The sequence below is a fragment of the Scomber scombrus genome, chromosome 19 (assembly GCF_963691925.1).
Source record: "Scomber scombrus chromosome 19, fScoSco1.1, whole genome shotgun sequence".
NCBI lineage: Eukaryota > Metazoa > Chordata > Actinopteri > Scombriformes > Scombridae > Scomber > Scomber scombrus.
In genome coordinates, this window is record NC_084988.1 from 3,695,807 (window position 1) to 3,718,123 (window position 22,317).

A 22,317-nucleotide genomic window follows, 5' to 3' on the forward strand; every position below is an offset into this window, starting at 1 on the left:
GACTTGGGAGTTTCACACTGTAAAAAGTGTGCATATGTAAAGAGCATTGAAGCATCGTACAGAGTCTCTGCATGGTGGAAAGAGGAGCAGGTTTAAATTTGTACTCAATTGAGAATATTCTGCAGGGCATTTCTGTGGGTTTTCACAGACTCTGCCATGGAAAACAGTGACGTTTCTTCACCCTTCTGGCAAATTCTTTTACTTATTTTAATCAAAACAAGAATTCACAACTCAACTGCCAAGCTAAAATGACTCATATAGATACATAGACATTTTTTGCAGTGTGGCAGTTGTCTGAGAAAACACAGGAAGCTCTGCTCCCTTTATAGTCCAAACTCTCCCGTCTTCACCTCGCAAAATAGCCCTGTCAGAACCAGTGGGGCCAGTTAGCAGAATTTATGACTGTGTCAGAGCAGACCAGTGGCCCAGATCGGTGCTACCGTCTAATTTGACCCACAGAGAAGGCGGAAACAGATAGAAGCGGCCCAGAGGGCTCGCTATTAAAGCTGGCAAAGTTTGTAGGTCTATTGCCTGTTTAGGTCTGCACGCCATTGCAACAACAGAGAGAAGAACTCTGTCAAATTGAAAGTATGAGAGTTCAAAGGAGAAACAAAAAATGTGGAAGAAAAACAAATAAATAGGATAATCTGTCTTTTGATATCCATGGTGTATTTGGGTAAAACGACAGGGGAGAGAAATAAATGACCGTGGCAGCTTCTAAAATTAAAAAGAGTCCAAAAATAATCTTGCAAAGTGTAGAAATTCCAACGCGGCCTTTAGAGACTCACAATCCCGCCTGTGTTAAAATCTGGACTGGAAAAACAAGGATTTAAAGTGCTTAAAGTCTTAAAAAGTAACAGTGTGGAGCCAGTTTAAGAGCCTTGCCTTGCCTTGGAAACCTGTCAAAACAGGGATTGAAAAATCAGTTAAGCGCTGAGCGACCTGGACGGAACCAAACAATAATTACATTGTCAACTTTTGTCTTGCTTGTGCCGCCACAGTTTAGCATGAACACAATAAAATCCCTCTCGCCATATGTGGCAGCATACAACAGCATTGGCTTTGGCTGTCAAAGACTCCGGCCTGCTCAATAGGCTGGCGACACGCCCATCTCTCCCCACCTCCAACTGATGGCTCAATAGAGGGATGAACTATGACCTTTAGGCCCTGCCTCTCTATAATGGAGGAGGCTCCGAGCGCCACAGTTGTCTGGGAAGGTGCACAATGCTCCGGCACGTCGCCCCGCCGGAATTTTATTTTCCATTTTACAAATGAGCCACACATCCTATTTACCGTTTCATTTACTTTCAACAAACGTACCGTTTAGTCCTCTGTGTTGCATTTCAATAGACTTACAAAGTGCTCGTACGATGGACGTGAATGTCAGAGCAATCCTGCAGTGTGATCATGGGAACGAATATACTGAGCAAATGTTGTGCAGGACTGGATAATAAGTCTAATTTGTGCTCTCATAAATAATAGCAACAATGCCGATACTGACATTTTCATACCGCAGCCGCCGTTATATGATTAATTTCGCTGACACTTCATTGTAAATCTTCAAAGTTAAATGTTTCTTTGTTTAGAAAAACTACCAGCAGTTAGCATTTCCTCTCAGAAATACACAACTGGCAGTAATAAAAAGCATCTGAAAGAGAATTTAGCTCTTAATGAGACATAAAACTGTCCACTGAAGCCAAGAGAGTTTGATGAAATTCTTGTAGACAGCTCTTTAATGCAGCGTGACCCACAACAACAACGAGGAAGTTTGTTTATGCAATATGTTCTTGACAAGTGAAGACAAATAAATAAATAAATTATGATGATGGTCTGACAGAAACAGTGGCTTTCCATTATCTGATATATAATAAAATGGAGATATTATCTGAATATAACCCGTCTTATATAATACTACAATATCTCTCAGTCTACTTTCCTCTTCTATATGAGTACCTTTCCTTCCAGAGTGGCATTATCTTTATCATCATTTCATAAAAATATCGTAATAAAGCAACTTTATCGCTGATTATAGCGTCAAAAGGAGACATGAGGGCAATTGTTTTTTTGTCCATTGAGATTACAGAATGATAAATAACTCACAACACTGCAAAAAGTTAATTTTACTAAGTATCATCTTATCTCATAATCAGTTTTAAAATGGTTGAAATAATTTCTTTCGACACAGAAACTCAACTTCAAGAAGCAAACCGATATTTTTGAGCTTTTTCCCCATTCTGCTAACATTCTTGAATCAGCTCAGCGTCATGATATATGATATATGATATATTTCTTTCTATTTTAATGATATAAAAAAATATGTCAGGTCTGTATTTTTTAAAGGAACAAAGAAAAATGTGGCGCCTCCTCAGAAAAGGCCACTTTCAACCACTCCGGCATGAAGACAGGAGGTATTTTTGTACGTGGGTAATGGACTCTAATGGTCCACTCAGACAGTAGCTTTCTGACACTTCTGCAGATCTGAAGGCACTTAGAGTAAATGACAAAGTGGCAGGTCGGCAGCTGCTGAGAGGAGAAGACGCCACTGTACTTGATCGGCGTGGAGCGGTAAGCGAGTCAGTTACCGTGGCATGCAGACCCCCGGCCGAGAGAGACGTGTGACAAAATCATCCCATCACACGTCAAAACTCTGAGAATCAGACACGGTCGCGATTCATTCATCCTGAAATTAAGCACGGCTGTCAAATAAAAAATGATCTTGTCATTTCAGTATGGATGCGGCAGGAAGGCTACTTCACCTTGGAGACCCTGTTGCAGCAATAGAGTCTTTAGGAGACCATTGTTGTGCTGTCAGAGCTCAGGGTGACCCCCTCCGCCCACCACCAGTCTACCCCGAGACCCCCGCTAGATGAACTCATCACAAGCAGATGTGAGGTGAGGTGATGAGGGTTGTGACACGAGGGGAGACTCGATGCACTGCAAAAAATGTCTGCGCTCACAACAAGTTATTGTTTTGATCCTGTCGACACAAAGATGACGATTCAATCTTCACTCGCTTAATCTTTTTGTGTCATTAATTTGGTCGATGAGGGACTATCGGACACAGATTCCTATTCATTTGAATGGGAAAGTGTGTCCAGTGCACTTTCATTTACTACTGGAGCTCATTTGGTGTCCACTGATTGGTTTACTCTTGATATTTACACATCTGCATATAATCCAGGTGTGGATGAAGGTCTATTAAGTAAAATAAAGTGAGTAAAAGTGACTAAGAGGTGGCTTCTTCTCAGTTTTTGCCATTTAATCACACTAAATAATAAAACTTTCCTGCAGCTTCCACAGTGATTTTCACATGTAGAACAACATGGTGGTAAGCAGGCGCAGCATTAGCCACCATGACTGAAAGGACAAAGGAAAAAAAAAAAGTTGCATCTCCAGAAAACTACTAAGTGAATTAAAGGAATAAGACACCACAGTGCTGCTCAGTAATTAACAGATGATCTCTGGGAAAAACCACAGATGAGCATTTGGCAGGGACAGACAGAGGGGGGGCCCCCTGAAGGATAACCGTGTTAAAAATTAAGTGACAATATAATGTCATTAAGCACATCACTCAACTTAACTGCACATAATGTGACTTGATTTTCAGTTTAAATAGCTTTCAGAGTTTAATGGACTTTTTGCATGAATTTCTTTTCATTCACCTCCATTGTTTTGGGGGGTGGTGAAATAAACCTCATTGGCCGATAATTCAAAAAATGTAAAGTAAGTAAGAAAAAAGCTTGTTGGTAATTTGGATGAACTGGCCATTTAACGTTCTTTGATAAATCCCAATGAAGATGGACATTTTTTGCAGTGTGCAGGATGGAAGGGGTCAGCAGAGGTTTTGACATGAAGACCGGGTGAATCTGTTGCCCCTGACCCTCCGAAGCCCGGCTGGGTCACAGGCTTGTCTGTCACCCAAGCACCCTGATTCTACAGAGGCTGACCTCTCCGTTCACCTCCCTCAAGGCCAAAAGCAGCCACATGGTGATTGGCTAACTGGATTTTAAAAACAGGGGGGAGGGGGGATAGAGGGAGGTAGGGGGGGTGAGATAACAACTCGATGAAGACGCAGAAAGGAACATCTTAATAATTGTCACTTGACATTTTATATCTCCATTAGACTTAAATTACGGATTCATGAGCTTAAAGACACTTTTACATGAACTTTCTGTGGTTAATGGTCATTATGATCTAGTAAGATAAGAGGTGCAATCATTTAACTGAAGCACTAAAATCTTAATTAAGACAGAAATTATGACACAATTTGGCTGATGGGGGATTCACAGAGGCCTCGAGGGACAGAGACTGAGCCAAGGATAGGAACGTCTCAATAAGGCTTCAGTCACCTCTTCACATCTCAATTAGAACAAGAATAAATTTGAGAGCATTTGAGAATGATATGAGCAGAAAAAGGATGTTTTTTTTTCAAGTTTATGGCGTTTATCTTTTTCTTTTTCAATTGCAAACACAATGCTGAGGAAATATGATGGAGTGACATCTCTTCTGATGTATATGACTTCAACATTTAATGCTGATGTGTGTAACAGACACCATACAATGCTGTAGAGTATGATTAAGTAGCTTTGAAGTCAGTTTTTACAAAGCCAAATGTTAAATGTGAGAGAATTTAAAAGGGCCAGTGTTGCATTGCCAGATAACACTAGACGTAGGTGGGAAATAATTGTTATATTTGTGATTTAGGACCTAATTAAAAACTAAAATAAAGAAAAAACTCCCCATCTGGAAAAAGGGGCAGCACAAAAAAAGGAATTAAAAGACAATAAAGTAGACAGGATGACGCAACGTGTGTTTTTTTATAGTGAACGACCATCCTGTTCCCATATTAAAGCTTTTTTCGGGTCTTTAAATGCTGCCAAACATCTCTGACAGAGTCAAAATCACTTGAACCACCGAGTTAACACACATCAATAACACAACATGCCTCGTTGTGGTTGGACAACGTTACCCCAAAAAAACACTTAACAGCATCGTGAGCATCTATACTTTCAGCTTGGGTGGCCAAATTGGAGAAACCCATAGTGGTGACGAAGCTCGACCTGCTGAGCTACGCAGAGCGGAAAATGTACCGGCATTTGTCTTGGTGGCTTGTTTACAACTTATAGTGTCGCAGCTTACACTGATACAACACAATACGAGGCTAAAAGGACCTCACATACTCTGTAAAGGCATAGTATGGATAACCAGATATACACATCACCCTCTTGTTATACATTAAACAACCTATAGGAGCATGTGTTTAAGAAGGCTAAATGGGTTACTGCTACAGAGAGAAATAAACCAAGTGATAAGCATTGCACAGGTTTAGTCTACCGTGGGGAAAATAGCTGATTAGCCTGACGTTAATGCCTTAAAACGGCCTCAGTCACCACAAAAACATCTTTAAAGCACTACTCAACTTGCCGCTGGTGAGTCATTCTCAACAGAACAAAGACACATTTCAGAGAGGACTTGTAGAGTTGGTGAACAGATGGAATAAATATTTAAGTGCTGTGACTGGTCAGTTCGGGACTAATTTGCTTCTAACGACGCACGACACAAACTTTATAAATCAGCGAATCTTAACGTGTACTAAACTCGCTAAAAGTTGCTGTCAGGGAGCCACTACAGTCCGAGTCGGAGCGTCCTGAGGACTGGTGACAGGTGTGTGTGTGAATCTGTGTGTGTGAGGCAGGGGAGAGTGGGGACAGAGGGAGGGAGACAACTGCTGTTGGTCTGCTGGGAGCAGATGTTGGAGATCTCTGTAAACTGTTAATAGCTGCAGGATCCCATTACCATTAACTCTTTAAAGGCCAAACCTCCACTGGGGAGAAGAGTGTCTCTCAATGCTCCACTAGCAGCCGGATTCATGTTCGCTGTGCTGAAGTTAGAAGATGCAAATTCACTGTTTAAATGCATTCTGCTTATTGTCTTCATTACAGAGGCTGAAGTTTATCCTATATTTATGCTAGATGACATTTAAATTTAAGTTTGTGAGAAGAAATCTTTTATTCTTCCTCTTATAAATGAAAAGTTTGAATATTTCTTTTACCAAAAAGTGCATTTTCTCTCTCAGTGGTACATAAAGACTAGAAGCTCTTAAACTTTAAAAAGGAAGTCAAAATTTCCACTTAAAACTTCCACCGGTGCAAACTTGAAAGTGTTGAAAGCTCGAATTAGGTTTTGTTATTATTCAAAATGTAATGTTCTGGCTTTAATATATAAATAGTTTAAAGTAAAGCTTGTTTTTTAAAATTAAAGAGCTTTCTAACTGCTCTGAAGGTAAGTAAGACTAATTTTGAAAATAAGAATGGTTTCAGTGTTATGCAACGTAAGTTATTAAAGACCCTACATCACCTGATTGAGACTGAGGACTGAGAGGAAGACAGAATGAGACAATGGACAGAAGGATCCTTGAAGACTCTACAATCTCTGGGCACAATTTTTTTATTTATGTGTCATTAAGTTTAAGTTTATTTTGAACCAAAACACACTTTTTGATTGTTTGAATTCCAATGTTCTTACTGCACTCGGTTTGTCTTTTAATCCTACAGCTCAGGGCCATTAAAGGAACACAAAAGTAAACCAAGCCCTGTTACTTTAAGCAGTGCCATTCCACATGAGAGCCCAGTGTTTAGAGTGAGAACGATGACAAAACTGAGTACAACAGCTGTTTGCTGCACTGCGTTACTGTCAACACCGAGCTATCACGCGAGCACGCATGTATCTGTGCACCAGTCTGATTTCAGCACAGTAGTTTGACCCTCTAAATTTACTTTGGTCAGCTTAGCCGGGGCTATGAGTGGGTTGAATCCTGCCAAGGGCGTCCAGCTCTGCGGTCTGTTTCCTGACCTTTATTTACCGTGAGAAGATTCACAGAGCATGTATGTTCTTTCAGCACTCCGCTTCACACTCTTCCAGTTATAGAAATTCACATCGGGGAGCATCGCAACACTCAAACTGATCTACTGACGGACACACAGCAGCTCCGTTGCTCCAGGAAGAGATTAAAATGCCTTGCTAAAAGGCACTTTGATGGTAGCTGAGGGAGGGCAGAGCATCAGGCCTGCTACAGGACACATTTGTGAGGATTTAAACGTTTAAATCACAGCTCTGATCCTCTAACCTTTCAGGTGTTAACATGTTTGAAGTTATTTCCTCTCACCTTGATGCCTCCCATCCTCTGCTCTCCCTTGAACTCTTTGCCGTTCTTCAGCCAGTGGATGCTCGGCGTCGGGTTTCCGGCCGCGGCGCAGCGGAACTTGACGGTGTTGGCGGCAGGAACGGCCAGAAGCTTCTTATCCATCCGGTCGGGCCTCGTCCAATACGGCGCTTCTGTTGGTGGAACACAAAGCAGAGTGATGTGTCAGTCATGGAAAACTACAAACATATCACATGTAAGAGTATATATTAAGAATTGATAGTTTTATTCAGCGTTGACAGTCCAAGCAAAGTCGTAATTCATTTGAGAGATTTATGTCCAAGTCGGGGTCTCAATTCTGTCAGATAGAGTCACAAATCAAGTTTAAAGTCGTAATTGTATGAGACAAGCCTGAAGTTGAGTTCCAGGTCAAATCTCAAGCCACTTGAGACAAGTCCAAGACAAGTTGTGAGCATTTGAGACAAGTCGGAAGTCAAGTTCCAGGTCCTCTGAGTCTTGTCTCAAGTTTTGAAACACTGACAGATCTCAAGTCTTAAGTCATTTGAGACAAGTCCAAGTTAAAGGACCAGTCTGTAGAATTCAGTCGCATCTTAGGTTTGACAGCTCTCGGCTACTACAGAATCATTCAAAGGTACTGAAAACAATTCTTATTTTCTGGGATTTTACCCTATTTAAAACATACTTATGAATACTATATTTAATTTCTGCCTATAGTCTCTTCTGCTAGATACCAGTAAGTTCTACACAATGGACCTTAAAAGAGCAAATCACAAATCAAGCCTCAAGTCATCCAAGACAAGTAACAAGACAAGTTGTAAACAGTTGTAGACAAGTCTGAAAGTTCAAAGTCCAATCGGTTAAGTCGAGTCTTAAATCATTCAGAAGTCTTGAGTCCTTCAGGACAAATTAAATCAAGTCAAAGGCCTCTGTAAACAAATTGTGAGTCAAGATGCAAGTTTTTCATTTCTTTTTTTTTTTCTTTTTTAAATGAAGCTCAGACCGAGTGGTTTCATTACATATGGTTCCTGGACTTCAAGGCTTAAAGGTTTAATGTATTTAAGTCTTTAGGGAGGCAGATCACAAGTAAGTCAAGTCTTAAGTTCTCATTTTTGTGATTGAAGTCTGACACATTCTGCCAAGAGGTACCACTTTCTTCTAACAATTATGCTCCTAGTTTTTTTCTTTTTTCTTTCAAAGATGATAGAAATATTGTGAAGGACCCTCCAGGAATTCATAGTTACATGTTTTTGTAATTGCTAAAATGCGGCACAGACGGGACAACTTGCTCTTCTGCCCTGTCTTCAAATTGGTCCATCTTGGATGAGTTATGTACTTTGCTAGAACAGATGTGAGGTTGTTTTTCACTGGAGGTCTCTCCCTCACCGCTCCGACACACCAAACAACATACAGTACCTAAGCTGTTTACAGAGACTTTGACCTTAATGATCATATTTAAAGTGCTTTTTAAGATACTGAGCAACAAACTATTCACCTAAGAAATTACACTAACATTTAAAACGTTCACCATTATGACATCAGCATGGTGGTGAGCTACTGCACATAACAAGTTTAAAAAAGAGAGATTTTAATAAAAGATGAGTTTTGAGGGATTCAGAAACAGACAGAAGCTTCTGGTGGATGTTTACTGGGCTACAGTGGGAATCAAACCTTTTACATTTCGGTTATGAACCTGTCTCTCCAATGTCAAGCCCACCCTGCAGCTCCGAGAGATAAGAGTTAAGTTCAAGATGTCCCAACAGTGTAAAACACAGTTTGACGGATGTTGAAAGAATGCAAAACCGGTGCGTGAAGCGTCGCGAGGACCAAAAAAATAATGCTTATTATCTTCTTCCTCTGGATAACAATGCGAGAGTTCATTTGAATCGAGCGATCCTGAGAGTTTAGAAACCCGTCAGAGCGATTTATTGAGTTGTATTGAGAAGACGACGGACAAAAGGGAGTATAGCGAGTCAGACAAGCCTATTGTTCCTGCTGTGTGGGTGTGGAGGGCCGGAGCACTGATGCATGGCTCACTCACTCTCTTTATAGGTATGTGTGTGTGTGTGTGTGTGTGTGTGTGTGTGTGTGTGTCTGTCTGTGTGTGTTTCTCAGGACAAAAGCTGGGGAGGTGGCTGACCGGTCATCAGATGTCTCTTTTACTTTCTAAATGCAGATCGAGAGAGAGAGAAAGAGAGAGAGAGGAGAGAGGAGCTAATTACCATCTCAATGTCTGAGTTTGTGTGTGTGTGTGTGTGTGTGTGTGTGTGTGTGTGTGTGTGTGTGTGTAAGCGCTATCAGACTTGGTTCAAAACAACAGTTGAGGAGTAATCCTCTCCCTCGAGCATCAAACTGGCAGGTTTGCATCTCACCACCAGCACAACACAGGTGAGATGTCGATCATAGACAGGTTAAAAGGATAAGCCTGGCAATTCTCTCTATTTTTCTTATTGTCAACAAATCTCATGTTTGGAGCCAAACCAACAATGAACTCATCCTCCTCGCAAGTATTATGTGTGTATCCAAAGCCTGATACATCTTATTCGTCTGCGTAGACCTCTGTTATTGTCCAAAAACTATTAAAAAAGCATGAGTCACACCGCCACACTGGGTAACATCTTCCCCCGAAGGCAACAGCTACTGAAGGAACCTCTTTCCTGACAGAGACAATCACATAGCTTGTATTATTATTCTTTGGAGCTATTTCTAAGAAAACTATGCTAGGCACTGCTTTTGCTGTTAAGGAAAATGTCACCAGGTGCAACGGTGTGGTTCATTGGTGGAACAACGGAAGTCTACGGCACAGAGGAAAAAAGAAATATCAGACTTTGGATACGCACGAAATACTCCAAAGTATGGTGGATTCATAGTTGGTTCGGCTGTGCACATGGGATTTGTTGACAGCTAGAAACACGTATAAAATTGCTCCGCCTTATCCTTTATAATATGATACCTGTCTGCGAGCGTCTCTGATCTACCGCCTGCGTCTGTGTGTGTGTCTGTTTATCATAATACCAGCGGCGTTCTGATATATTTCTGACACACATTTCTTTGGCTCCTGCCATCAAACTTTGGCTTTAGCTTCACAGAGTAATTACAACCAGACCGAGAGAGATTCAGTGATGAAAGACACAGTCGAGTCTTCTTAGAGAGCAAACAAAAGGAATGTTACTCCACTCTATTGAACTGACTATAAACTGTGCGTGTGTGTGTGTGTGTGTGTGTGTGTGTTAAACTCTAATGGAGCAGCTGAGCACTGCTCCCTGCTTGAGTTAGAGACTCCCCAGCTCGCTAAGACAAACACTCTCCACGTGCAACCACACACAAACTGCTTCCACCTTAAAAGGGAAATATCTGTTAGATTTCATTACTTCTCTCCCTCTGTCTCTGCGTATTTGGAGCGACACACCACGCAGCGTGGGACAACCCTTCGAGGAGTCTGAACACATTGTTTTCTTGGCATGGTAATCAGCCACACAGACACACACACACACACACACTCGGTCAAACAGAAACACACACACACAGTTTTTAAACAGTCTCTGTCCTGATGTGTGGTCCTCCTCCTCCTCCTCCTCCTCCTCCTCCTCCTCCTCCTCCTCCTCCTCCCTCCTCCTCCTCCTCCTGCTCCTGCTGCTGCTGCTGCTTCTGAACTCATCTGGACCTGAAAACGTCTTCTTGCTGCTGCTGATCCACCGGCCACGATGACGTTTATGACCCAAAATAGACGCCTGTGTGGATTCAGCACAATCTGGCTGCGCTCTTCTCTCTTACATCTCCACGGTTTTCTCTACTCTGGTTTATTTGCTGACCTTTAGCTGCTCGCTGCTGCGTTTCTGCACGAGATGAGCTGCCAATCAAAGCGGGCAGCGCTCTGACGTCTTCTTCCTTAAAAGCTCTTCAAGCCATTATGTTTCTATAGGTGTTTTATTTCTGTTTCAGTGGGTGGTGGTTAATACCGTCTTCTTCTTCTACTTGTATCACACCAGATTGTCAACGCATCACTTCCTGTGTGGCAGAAGACTTTATTTTTCAAGGAAAAGCCTTCATCATTTTGTGATGGAATATAGCTAAAGCTTTTTATTCAGGATTTTATCTCTTTTCAGCAAAAGAAAAACCTCAATTTTAAAAGCAGCACATCAGTGTGAATTGATTTTCACCAGGTTTTGTTTTTTGCTTTTTTTTTTTTTTGGGTCCCAAGGCATCTTTTTTCATCATCATTTCTTTGTGTAGTTGAGAGTAAATAAGGGTTTCTTTTGGAAATCAAAGCTCAGAAAATGCTTCACTTAACTGATACTGGAGAGAAAAATAGGACAAAAACGCAAAAGATAAAAACTAGAATAAAAGTTAAAACTCATGATGTTTTTTTTGGATTATTGATTTGTAAAATTATGATTTGAAGCATATATAGAAATCCTAAATAAATGATACACTTTGGGGCTAAAAGAGCCCTAAAAGGTGAAGTTATTTACTCACTATAAGGACAGCCAAGAGTGACAATATGATTCAGAGTCTCAAAGGAGCTTATATCAAAAAGCTTGAAAGAGTTTTAAAACAGCAGTCAATATTTTGATTTTAGTTTTCAATGTACTCCTCTGTATGCTGAGCAACACACAGGAATCCCATCCCATGCCTAATTGGCCGGATGGTATTTCCTCAGCAGAGGGGAGTGGGATTTTCTGAGAGGAGGGGGGGTGAACATGGCAGATACCCCACAACCCCCACAGGGACGGGGTCTGCTGATAACCCTGGCCTTGCGTGGACATACAGTCGCCGTAGTGGAAAACTGGTTCACCATAACATCTTCTACGGTGTCATGTCCACCTGTCAGCTGCAGGAGTTAACCGAGGAGCGAATCTCCAAGGGAGTCTAAAAATACACGACTATATTCCTGTTGTGCTGTTTGTTTGGTTTACGTTCGATAACAGACTCCGGAGCGGCTGCGGTTATCACTGAACACCGACAGGGAGAGGTCAGTCAGCGAGGAGGAGATATGTCTCATTCACACGCACGGAAACTCTCACACCTCCAAGCACGTACACTCAAATCTACACATTGACTGGATGTGTTTACTGGGGGAAAATATCCCCTTACAGCCACCAGTTAACTAATCAAAACATAGAAGAAGAAACTCACAGAGAGAACCATCTTTGTATCTGTGTTTTTGATTGAACACTAAATTGCTTTTATCCACAGTAGCGTCAGTTCTGTTCCCCACATGCACACACTGGGAGCAATTTAGGGTTCAGTATCCTGCCGAGAGATTTGCCGATCAAACCACCAACCCGACAATTAATGGCCGACCACAGCCTCCCAAGGTGGCGATGCTTTTAATCTCTTTTGCTTGTGTGCCAGTTAGTTAGCAGGATATCTCCAAAACCGGAACAGATATCGTTGATATTTGGTGGAAAGTTAGGCCACGGGCCAAAAAAACAACGATTAGCTTTTGGTAAGGATCCAGGAATTTGTTTAATGCTTTCTTTTCTTTGCAACATCGGGCATTTTCTTTTGAAGATTTCTAATATTTTCTCACGAACTCCTGCACTTACTCAAATGAAGGAAAATCTGGCACATATATCCCATGATTGTCGGTCACTGTGTGTGTGTATTTTGATGCAGATCCAGAGCCAGATTCAAAATGTTCTAAATACTTTCTATTATTGAAATAACAAGTTTAGAGGGTTGTACAGCCTTGGCAGGGGCATGCATCGTCTGAGTGCTTTTTTTGGTCGCATAACAGAGCGTGATTACATTTTCTTTGTATTTGGACCGAGCATTGCCGTTACAAGTGTTCCACACACATGGAAAACACACCCACACGCAGCCCCTAAAGCCCTGTTCACTTTTGCTCTAACTCCTGGCTCTGTGTTGCGGATCGGAGGAGCGTGACTGTGGCTCTCTATCAGCCCGACTCCACTGCAACAGCAATTAGCTGGAGCAGGACACGCTGCGGTGCCGATCGCCACGGCACAAGGTCCTTCAGCGCACAGACACCGATCTGGGGAAAAGAAGGAGGGGGGTTCTAATTGTGTAATTGTATAATTTGCCCTCACTGACGCCTGCGAGCACACAGACAGATTTCATTACAGATTACACTGGGACTCTTTGAAGGCACGCTGCCCCGGAGGGCCTGCAGGGACTCAAGGCAAACAGAGTCGGAGAAATGGCGGCCGCGGAGCAGCGTAGCGTGGCCCGGCGTCCGGCTCTCTGCTCTCCTGCCAGGGTAAACAAGGAGGCTGCATAGTTCAGGAGCACAGCACAGATTAGGCTCTGTTAACATTCCTCCCCCCTGACACACACACACACACACACACACACACACACACACACACACACACACACACACACACACACACACACACACACACACACACACACACACACACACACACACACACACACACACACACACACACACACACACACACACTGCTTTTACTTTACACAGGCTTCGAGTGTGTACACTGCTCTCCACGCTGCAAAAAATGCTAATTTTAATAACTCAATTTCATCGTGTGAGGGCGGATGAGGGTTTGCGCTCTCTAATTTGGCCATTACAGCTGGATTTGGTTTTGAGACTTTGGGAACTGTTGCATCTCATTACTGAGTTTTGCCATTTTCCAATAAATTCTGAGAGATAAATCAGTCAAATGCAGGTCAAAAAGGGTGAAATATGTTCTACTGATACATGCATCACTCAGATGGGATGACATGTTTTCTGCTGCCTGTTACTTTATTTAGTCTTTATATCTTAAAAATGTTTCTGAATGAGAAATATCTGTCCACATAGGGACACCGTTTATTTTTTTCCCACTGCAGTTTCCAAAAATTTGAAGATGATGATGTAGCCGAACATTCATTCATTCAATAATCCAGTTTAACAGTTCATTTGCATTGGAAACAAGGTTTATATTACATCCCTTAATATGATTATATGACAATAAATAACTAGTCGAGACATTTATAGTCTGTTGGTAATTGTGCATGGTGACTCAAATCTGGTGTCAGTCTCAAGAATTGGTCGATAATATCATTTGTGCAACACAGCGCCATGTCCGCAGGAATGGCTGTGGCTGCTGGGCTTCTCCTCTCTTTTCCCAGAAGGCCGTGGGAGACAGCTGAGCGAGCTCTGGAGGTTGACGGAGAATGAGCTCATGACTGCAGCAGCATGTCTGTCTTTCTGTCCGTCTGTTTGTCTCTCCTCTGAGAACTCTGGGCCAGCAGCATCATTTCAACTGGCAGCTCCAGCGACAGCTCGGAGTGACTCAACTCCTCAAATCTCCCATTTCTCATCTTCTTCTCCTCTTTTCTCTTGCCTCCCTCTGCAAATTCTCTCTGTCTCGCTGTCAATCAGCAAATGTTTTCTGTTCCCACTCCCTCATTAATAGCATGACTCTTTCACCATCCCCACGTCTCTATTATCGTCCTCTCTGCATGTGGATGCGGATGTTCTTCCGCTCAGCGACAGGGACTCTCCGTCTGGCTGTGTGGCTCGTCACATGGCTCCTTCCTGCTACAGCCGGCTAATTAGCGGTGGCTTAACGGACATTAAGCACCGATAGGGGTTTAACGTTTCTGGGCTAATCCCTCTCCTTTTGGCCAGGAAATCGGAGCCTCGTATGTCATGAGGTAGACTTACATCCAAAGATTAAGTCCGGCAGTCTGAGGCTATTTACTGGCATTCAGGATGTCTGCAGTAATCTGCTGCTGCTGCTGCCTCCACCTCGGCCTGTTTAGAAAACACTCCAGGCTTTCACCATGAAGTGAAGCTGCACATTCAAACACATTCAGGTTTTACATTGCAGCTTATCCAGAGTGACTTACAGTACAAAGGCAGCAACAGGAAGCTTTCTGCGGTGTTCTGCCTCTTTTTTCCCTTCTATTGCTGCTCTGTAATCTCTCAGGATAAGAGCATCAGCTGAATGCCTTAAAGGAAAAAAAAGGCAAACACGTATAGGAAGCAATGATTTTAATTCTCCGGCATCCGAGGTGAGCGGGATGATGGGATTAAATGTTGAAAGTGATATTCAACAGATATTCTCGGGTTCATTAAAGCTGCAAATGATGCTTGAGTGCTATGATAAGTTACATTTCAGAGTTGATTTCTTTACTTGCAACTGTAACTTCACTCTTATTTTTCAGTTTTTGACTGTCTGCCTCTCTCAAAGCTCACTTTGCATGCTGCCATCGGCCACAATTGCCTCATTAAAATACAGATTTCTTATGGTATGAAACCTTTAACATAAGGGAATCTCGGAGAAACAAAAAAGCAGCTACTGTGAAAAACCTTCAACATTTTAAATATCCATTGAAACCTCAACAATATAAAGCCAAATTACTACCATGACGGCCACGGGGCATTCGGGTTGTTTCAGCAGCAGCAGCAGCATCAGCATCAGCCACACTGTCACTGTCTCACTATTTTTTTCACAGTCGAGTCTGACACCTTTTGATTTGGTCGGAGCTTTGTAATGACATTTACAAAGGGGGCGCTTTGATTTCTGTTAGGCGTCCGACTGTCTCTCCGTCACCAAGACAGTTCCACATTTCGCTTCTGGCACCAATTTTGTTGTGCAGTTAAGGTGAACTGGGACTCGGTTCAAGACATGATGGGCCGTTTGACGCTCTTGGCATGTTTTTGGCTGTTTCTCAGTTCACTGTCAAGATGTATACTTGTCTGATCTGATCCTTCGTCTTATAACTATTGTGAAACTTAAAACTACTACTACAATGTATAAAATCCAGTAGGGAGTTCAGTCTTTTGCAATGCTAACTTAAATCCTCTCTTTCTCCTTGTAGGTATCTCAGTAACTCCGTTAGACTTCCTATTGTCTGCCTCGCTTCACTTCTATCTCGTCGTGTCTTCTTCTCTCACTGTATTTCCACCATTTCATTTCTCTCTTATTTTGTTTTTCATCTGTTTCTGACTGTCTGCGTCTCACCTTCCGCTGTCTCCCTCTGCACGGCACAACAAAGGCTGCACAGTGTGGCGTCTGGCTGGTCGAGAGCCCGCTGAGGGGCGGAGATGCTTTCTGTCTCTACGGAGTCACACTAGCTGACAGAACAGAGCGTGTAAAGAGCGCGCGGCAAAGCAGAAGCCATCCCTCATCGTTTTCTTTGTTCACCTGCACCTGAACTCCGAACGTCTCCAAGAGTGCCAAAACAGCTCACATCACAACGGCGCCCTGAGAGGGGTGTTACCCGCCGTGGAGAGAGCCGCCGGCTTTTGATCTGTGCGTTAGAGGCGTTTAGTTTAGCGCTCTTGGGAGAAGCTTTAATGTATGCGCAGGAAGACAGTGAGATGTTATGAGAGTCATATAATTCCAATTACAGATATAAAACTCAGATTGCAGTCATATAAATCTAATCAGGGGCACAAATCAAATAAAAGTCACATAACTGCCCCATTAGAGCACCTTTACGAGGAATTCTGGTTGCTCTGCGGATGTTCGTGTTTATCACAATGACAAGTGAAATAAATTCTAACTCTGAAAACGCAGATTAATTGTTGAGGATGCACACACACGCTAAACAAGAGGACTGTGTAACAGCAGAATCACCAAAGCAACTGGAACATAAATAAAATAATCACTATAATTTATAATGACAGTCTGGAAGCATACATTTTGAATGTAAGCTTAGTGAATAAGGGGAAAAAGAAAGTTCCCATCAAAGTACTATTAATACTTTTAGTCATTTTGTTACTATAGTGGCACAAGACAAAAGTCCTACTTGAAAAATATATGACCTTTGACCCAATTTTTTTTGTTGCACCTCATTCCTGCATTGATTTGTCACTAAAACATTGTTTTTACTGCATACCACGTAATCAATGTCTTCCTCTTGAGTCAATAAAAAATCTGAATCTGAAGCCTTATTTAAATGAAACTACTACTAAACCAGCTTAGAGATGAAATAAATATATCCTGACCAACAACATTATGTCCAAATAATGAAAATTTGTCAAAAAAAGTGTATTAATGATAAGGTGAGCGGTGATTTTAAATTTAAAGCAAAGCTGTAGCTTTTTAACCCTAACCCATTAACAGCAGTTAACAGTTACAGCGTTCCTCTTTCAGCAGTCTGTGTGGCAGGTGCTGTTCGTTAAGCTTAACGACGTCGCTCATGCTGCCTTCAGATGGAAGTCGGGCTACATTTCTGACACGGGAAGTTAACAACACATTACACATGCGTTGGTGTTTAAGTTATAAAGAATATTGTTGCTAGGTGACAAAACAGCTGGACGTTGCTTTGTTCTCTTTGCAGAAACGGGTAATGATTGTTTGAAAAGGTCAACAAAGCCCCGAGACTAAAGGATATAAAGGATCATGATTGATGGACTACGATATTAAAAGATTCATGAAGTCATATCCCAGTTTTAAGGCAGTTCCAAGTTAGGGATGGTCAATTAGTGCTGCCATTAAGGAGCTTTGGTGCCATGTTGTAGCTCATGTTTAAAAAGGGAAATTATTATTGTCATTGCAAAAACACCCTGTTCATTTCCCAAAATTTCAAACCAGACTTTTTTATTGTGAGCTCATAATATTCAGCTCTGATTTATTTTAAATCCCTCGGTCTGACCACTTCTTGAACCTTTGATTTTAAGCTATTTCTCAAAGGAAGAAAAGCCTCTGAAATGTTGCATCGCTATAACCAAATGAAGCCGTTTAACTAAGAAAAAGACAAAGTTATTGGAAAAACTGAAAAAAAAGTAATTAAGGATTCACCATTTCCATTACCTGCATCTTCTGGATCTTCATCATAATCTTCATCATCACCAGATGACAGAGAGTCTTAAAAGAAAAGGAAAACAGAGCAGAGTTACTATTTATATGAATCAAAGGGAGGACATTATGTTGGATCTGTAGCTTTAGTCATTCATCTAAGAAACCTTTTCATTCTAATAAGAAGTCTTTATTCTCTGGACTTCTTGAACCATGATATCCATCAGATAACAAGGAGGAGAAAAAAAACACATCTGGCGAGTTTCTAACAAGAAAAAACACGAGTAAAAATAAAAGCAGGAATTTTGTCTGACAAACTCATGAATGAGTCTACAGTTCTCTGTAGCGTGGCGGCTCTTTCAGATATTACAACCCAAACATTTTCACAGACGTTACAAACGAGGGGTCATTAGCACTGCTGCCGCTGCTGCTGCTTGTGTGAATGTGTGTGTGTGTGTGTGTGTGTAGACGTGTGCGGATACAAACAGACAAAAACAGCTCTATTCAGCTATATTTGCAACACACGCTGATACTAACTTTACAATTATAAGTGTTTAGGTTTGCTGTATCACACATTCTCATTGTGGCATAATAATTATTTTCTATCTAACCTTGAGGTTTTCTGGTTCAGCTCCACAGGTTTGGTTAACGAGAGCCAGATGTTACCTCGGCTCCCCAAACTCCTGACTAGCAGGTTTTTATTTCTATCATCTGACACCTCAATGGACATTTCTTCTTTCTTCTATTGTGGAGTTTGTCTCATATTACATCGTTGTAAACATGAAACCAACTGTTGTGGTTGTCATGATGAATGTGACAATAGGATAATTAGGCTGAGTAATTATTGAAATAGTGAAATTAGAGATAAGCAGTTAGCAGCTTTGTTAGGCTAACATACTCATGATAGGCCTTTTTCACATTTAAAGGAACAGGTGTGACTAATAACATTAACAATGGAGCCAATATTTTAAGGTATCTCCGTTAGCAAATGACAGTGTTGACATAAATGCTACTATGCATATGTTTAACATGTTTAGCATCTTTGTTTAGCGTGCATGCTAACATTTGCTAATTAGCACTTAACACTAACTAGTTGAGGCTGATGGGAATATTATTAGTTTTGCAGGTATTTGGTTATAATTCAAACTACTGTTGAGATATTTTGGATTAAAACTGCACTCAAATCCTCAAATACACCCATTAACTACACTAAAAACTACAAGAGCACAAAGTTAAAGAACTGAAAGAGTAAACTTAATCTGGGAATTTTATGTAATAGTTGGCAATAGAGAGTGTGGGTTGTTTTCATCACATGATAACAGGTGGTTGAAATGTGGATGCCTTGCTCTTAGGTCAGTGACAGCTCAATACATCTTATTTTTTATCTTTGTTTTAGATAATACAGTGCTGCTCTGGAACTCCTTTACAGGGTTTCTCACCCTGATCACTCAGCAAGTTAACTTATATAACATCATAACTGACATGAAACAAGGTGGAAAGCTGAAACATATGATAAGATAAGAGAAGAGACTAATCTCAATGCGTCCCAGTAAATTTGTTAACGTTTACCTTTTCACACCATTAGCCGTTGCTTATCCTGGGTATATACGGTATATTTCACTATTCTGTTTGTCTACAGCTAATTCTGTGATAAACCTCCAGTAATGAATGTTGTATCTGCAAAGCCTCTACACATAAACGCTGCAAACGTTCATACAGCTCAGCTTGCAGATAACTGCTTTCACCTCTTCACATTACACTTTCTTTTTCAGTATTCAGCATGTGTATCGTGTGTGTGTGTGTGTGTGTGTGTGTGTGTGTACAATATGAGCTGGCTGCTTTCTGCCGTCTGGACGCCGTCCAGGTGCTAAATCTGATACCACTCCTAAATATCTGACACCTTACTCAAATATTTGAGGAAAAACACAATAGTCCATGTGTGTTTTAGATGGAGCTGAGGCTCTGTGTTTAGAGTAGAGGGAGGAGAACGGGCGGTGCACGGGTAGAACAGCATATTGTCGCCACATACTGTTAAAAAGTCTATATTTAAACATGTAGTGAGTGTTACAGTGATATGAAATGTCTGACAATGGGCTGCGATGAATTAGCTTCCTGTGTGGTTTAACTCTTGAAACATGCTGAGCTGAGCTGGAAGCAAAGTCAGTCATCTCACCTCAGTGGGGGAATGTGTTTTTTGTACTTGTTTAAAAGGGGGGTAAAAAAAAAAAATCAAAAATGATGGCTGAACATGAATTGGAAGCATGGAGTTTTGTAGGGATTGTGTTTGCATGCGTCCTCCTGCAGTCTGGAGCTGATATGTGGGTCCAGGAGGAGAAGCTGTCCACCTCTGATCAGGCCCATTTTCTTGCCGGTTTGCAGCCAAACACATGCATCTGTGTGTGTGTGTGGGTGTGTGTGTGAAAGGAGATGGAGGGGGTGAGCTGAGAGTGAGTGAACTCTCTCATTTCTTGCCACCCCATCTGTTTTCAATGATGAAATGTTTCAAGCTAATTGCTTTCTAATTAGTTGTCAATAACAGGCTCAGCTGGTGTCCATGAGCTTTTACGGCAAAAAGCTGCCCGACTTTGAGCTACTGCTGAACCCCCCCCCCCCCCCCCCCTACACACTCACACACATCCACGACCCCCCAGCACCCACCTCCTCCTCCCCCACATTCCTATTAATGCTCTGTTTGCATCACACACTCGTTTAAGACATTGCTCATCCCCTCATATGATAATGAATTTCACCTTTGTGTATCAGGAGGGGGAATGTGTGAGAAACCTGGCTGCATGTTGTGAAGCCGGTGAAAATCTATACTGGTGTGATGGTGTATACATACATATATAAATGTGTGTGTGTGTGTGTGTGTGTGTGTGTGCAGCTTTGCAGGGAGCTGGCTGAGACTTGAAACTGAGCAGGAGGAGGAGAACATAATAAGATTTTTTCCTCCACAGCACAGTTTTCACCGTCTTTTTACAAACCGTGGCAATGTATATTGATAGGAAATACACTGTTTCTCAGTTGTCAGATGGGTTTTTCAGAGAGTACTGTAGGGTTCAGCTTAGGTGTCTGTTTTTGTTGGAACTCATTTTCCTTAAAAAAATCTCTCTTGATAGAAACCATTGGACTAATATCAGTAAAAGTGGTCATTTGCACATTCTGACCTCCTGTACAGGGTTTTACTATTATGTCAAGTTATCTCATGAAGCTTTAAGAAGTTATGTAAACCTGTAATTTAACTTAAGCTCTGCAAAATGTAATTTCTGGGCTCTCTCACCTGTCACCCGGATGGTGTAGTTGCTGAGAAGTGTGTTGCTGTGAGCGAGCCGACACGAGTAGACGCCCGAGTCCTCGTACGACACGTTGATGATGCGCAACATCCTCTGACCCAGCCGCGTCCGGTTGTTCGGCACCAGTCCGGCACCGTCTTTGAACCAGGCGATGGGCTGAGAGCCGTCTTCCAGGTCACATGACATTTCCAGGGTGTCCCCCATGCCCAGAACATAGTCCTCCAAGAAGGCTGTCTCGCTGGACACAGAGTCTGCACGCACAAAGAGAGAAAGAGACACGGCAGATGATGAGAAAGGTGTTTGGTTTTAAAGACATGTCCAACTTTACACTTTAACTAGTATGATGCCTCTCTACCTTCCTAAATGTGAGGATTTGCTTCTTTTTTCTGTTTTATATCATTGTAAATTTAATATTTCCGCAGTTTAGAAAACAAGAAATCTGACAACATCAAGATGAAACATAAATAAGCAACATACTTATTGAAATTAAATATTAAAAGCAGCTCTAACTTTAACGTAAAATTTGAGCAACATTGAGGGAAATCATGGCAGGACAGGTGATTCCTGTCTGTTTGCTGCTTGTAAAATCAGAAGCAGCTTTCTCCACACAAGTCTATGTTGTATTATCCTAATAAGACTTTGCATAAACACCCTCTTCCTGTAATTAGGAGGCAAAAATTAGACATAGAGTTTTCTCAGTGCAAGAGAAGACCCCTCCTCCTTTAGAAACAAAGACACAGTGATGCAGAGTCAACTGCCGACCCGCTAGCGAGCTATCAGCTAATCTGCTTCTATAGGAGTTAGAAAAGTATAACGTTTTATTCCAGCATGAAGAAAAAGAAAGGTCTGGGCTGTGTGGAAATCAACCCTAACCACCTCCACTCAAAAACTTCACTGTCAAATACCAGCTCATTTACTCCGGGAGCTCCGTGTTCCAGCTCGGTTCAACCCAGGGAAAAATCAACATGTTTACTAGCCTCGCTAAGGATGCCGACCTCCGCAGAGGACAGAGGAATGATGGAGGGATGGAGGGACACGTCTGAATAAATAAACAGTGGATCCCCTTGAGTCTCCTGTCCGCCTTAAATCAAAGGTGTCTTCTCACATCTAGACCTCAATTACACATCATGGTTGTCAGGGA

The 22,317-nt window shown here is 41.8% G+C and overlaps 1 protein-coding gene across 3 annotated transcripts in view; it reads right to left on the reverse strand.

Moving 5' to 3' along the window:
* The window catches only part of fgfr3 (fibroblast growth factor receptor 3), a 49,888-nt gene extending 28,577 nt beyond the window's left edge, over positions 1–21,311 (reverse strand). For 2 of the 3 annotated variants that reach the window (XM_062439761.1, XM_062439760.1), the window contains exons 1-3: positions 21,164–21,311; positions 17,887–17,952; positions 7,166–7,335 (exon numbers count right to left, since the gene is read on the reverse strand). In XM_062439761.1, coding sequence (XP_062295745.1) covers positions 7,166–7,335; positions 17,887–17,952; positions 21,164–21,266 — 339 coding nt within the window. In that variant the 5' untranslated portion in view covers positions 21,267–21,311. The remainder of the gene's footprint in view (positions 1–7,165; positions 7,336–17,886; positions 17,953–21,163) is intronic. The other variant, XM_062439759.1, reaches the window with a different exon arrangement.
* Positions 21,312–22,317: the final 1,006 nt, after the last annotated feature.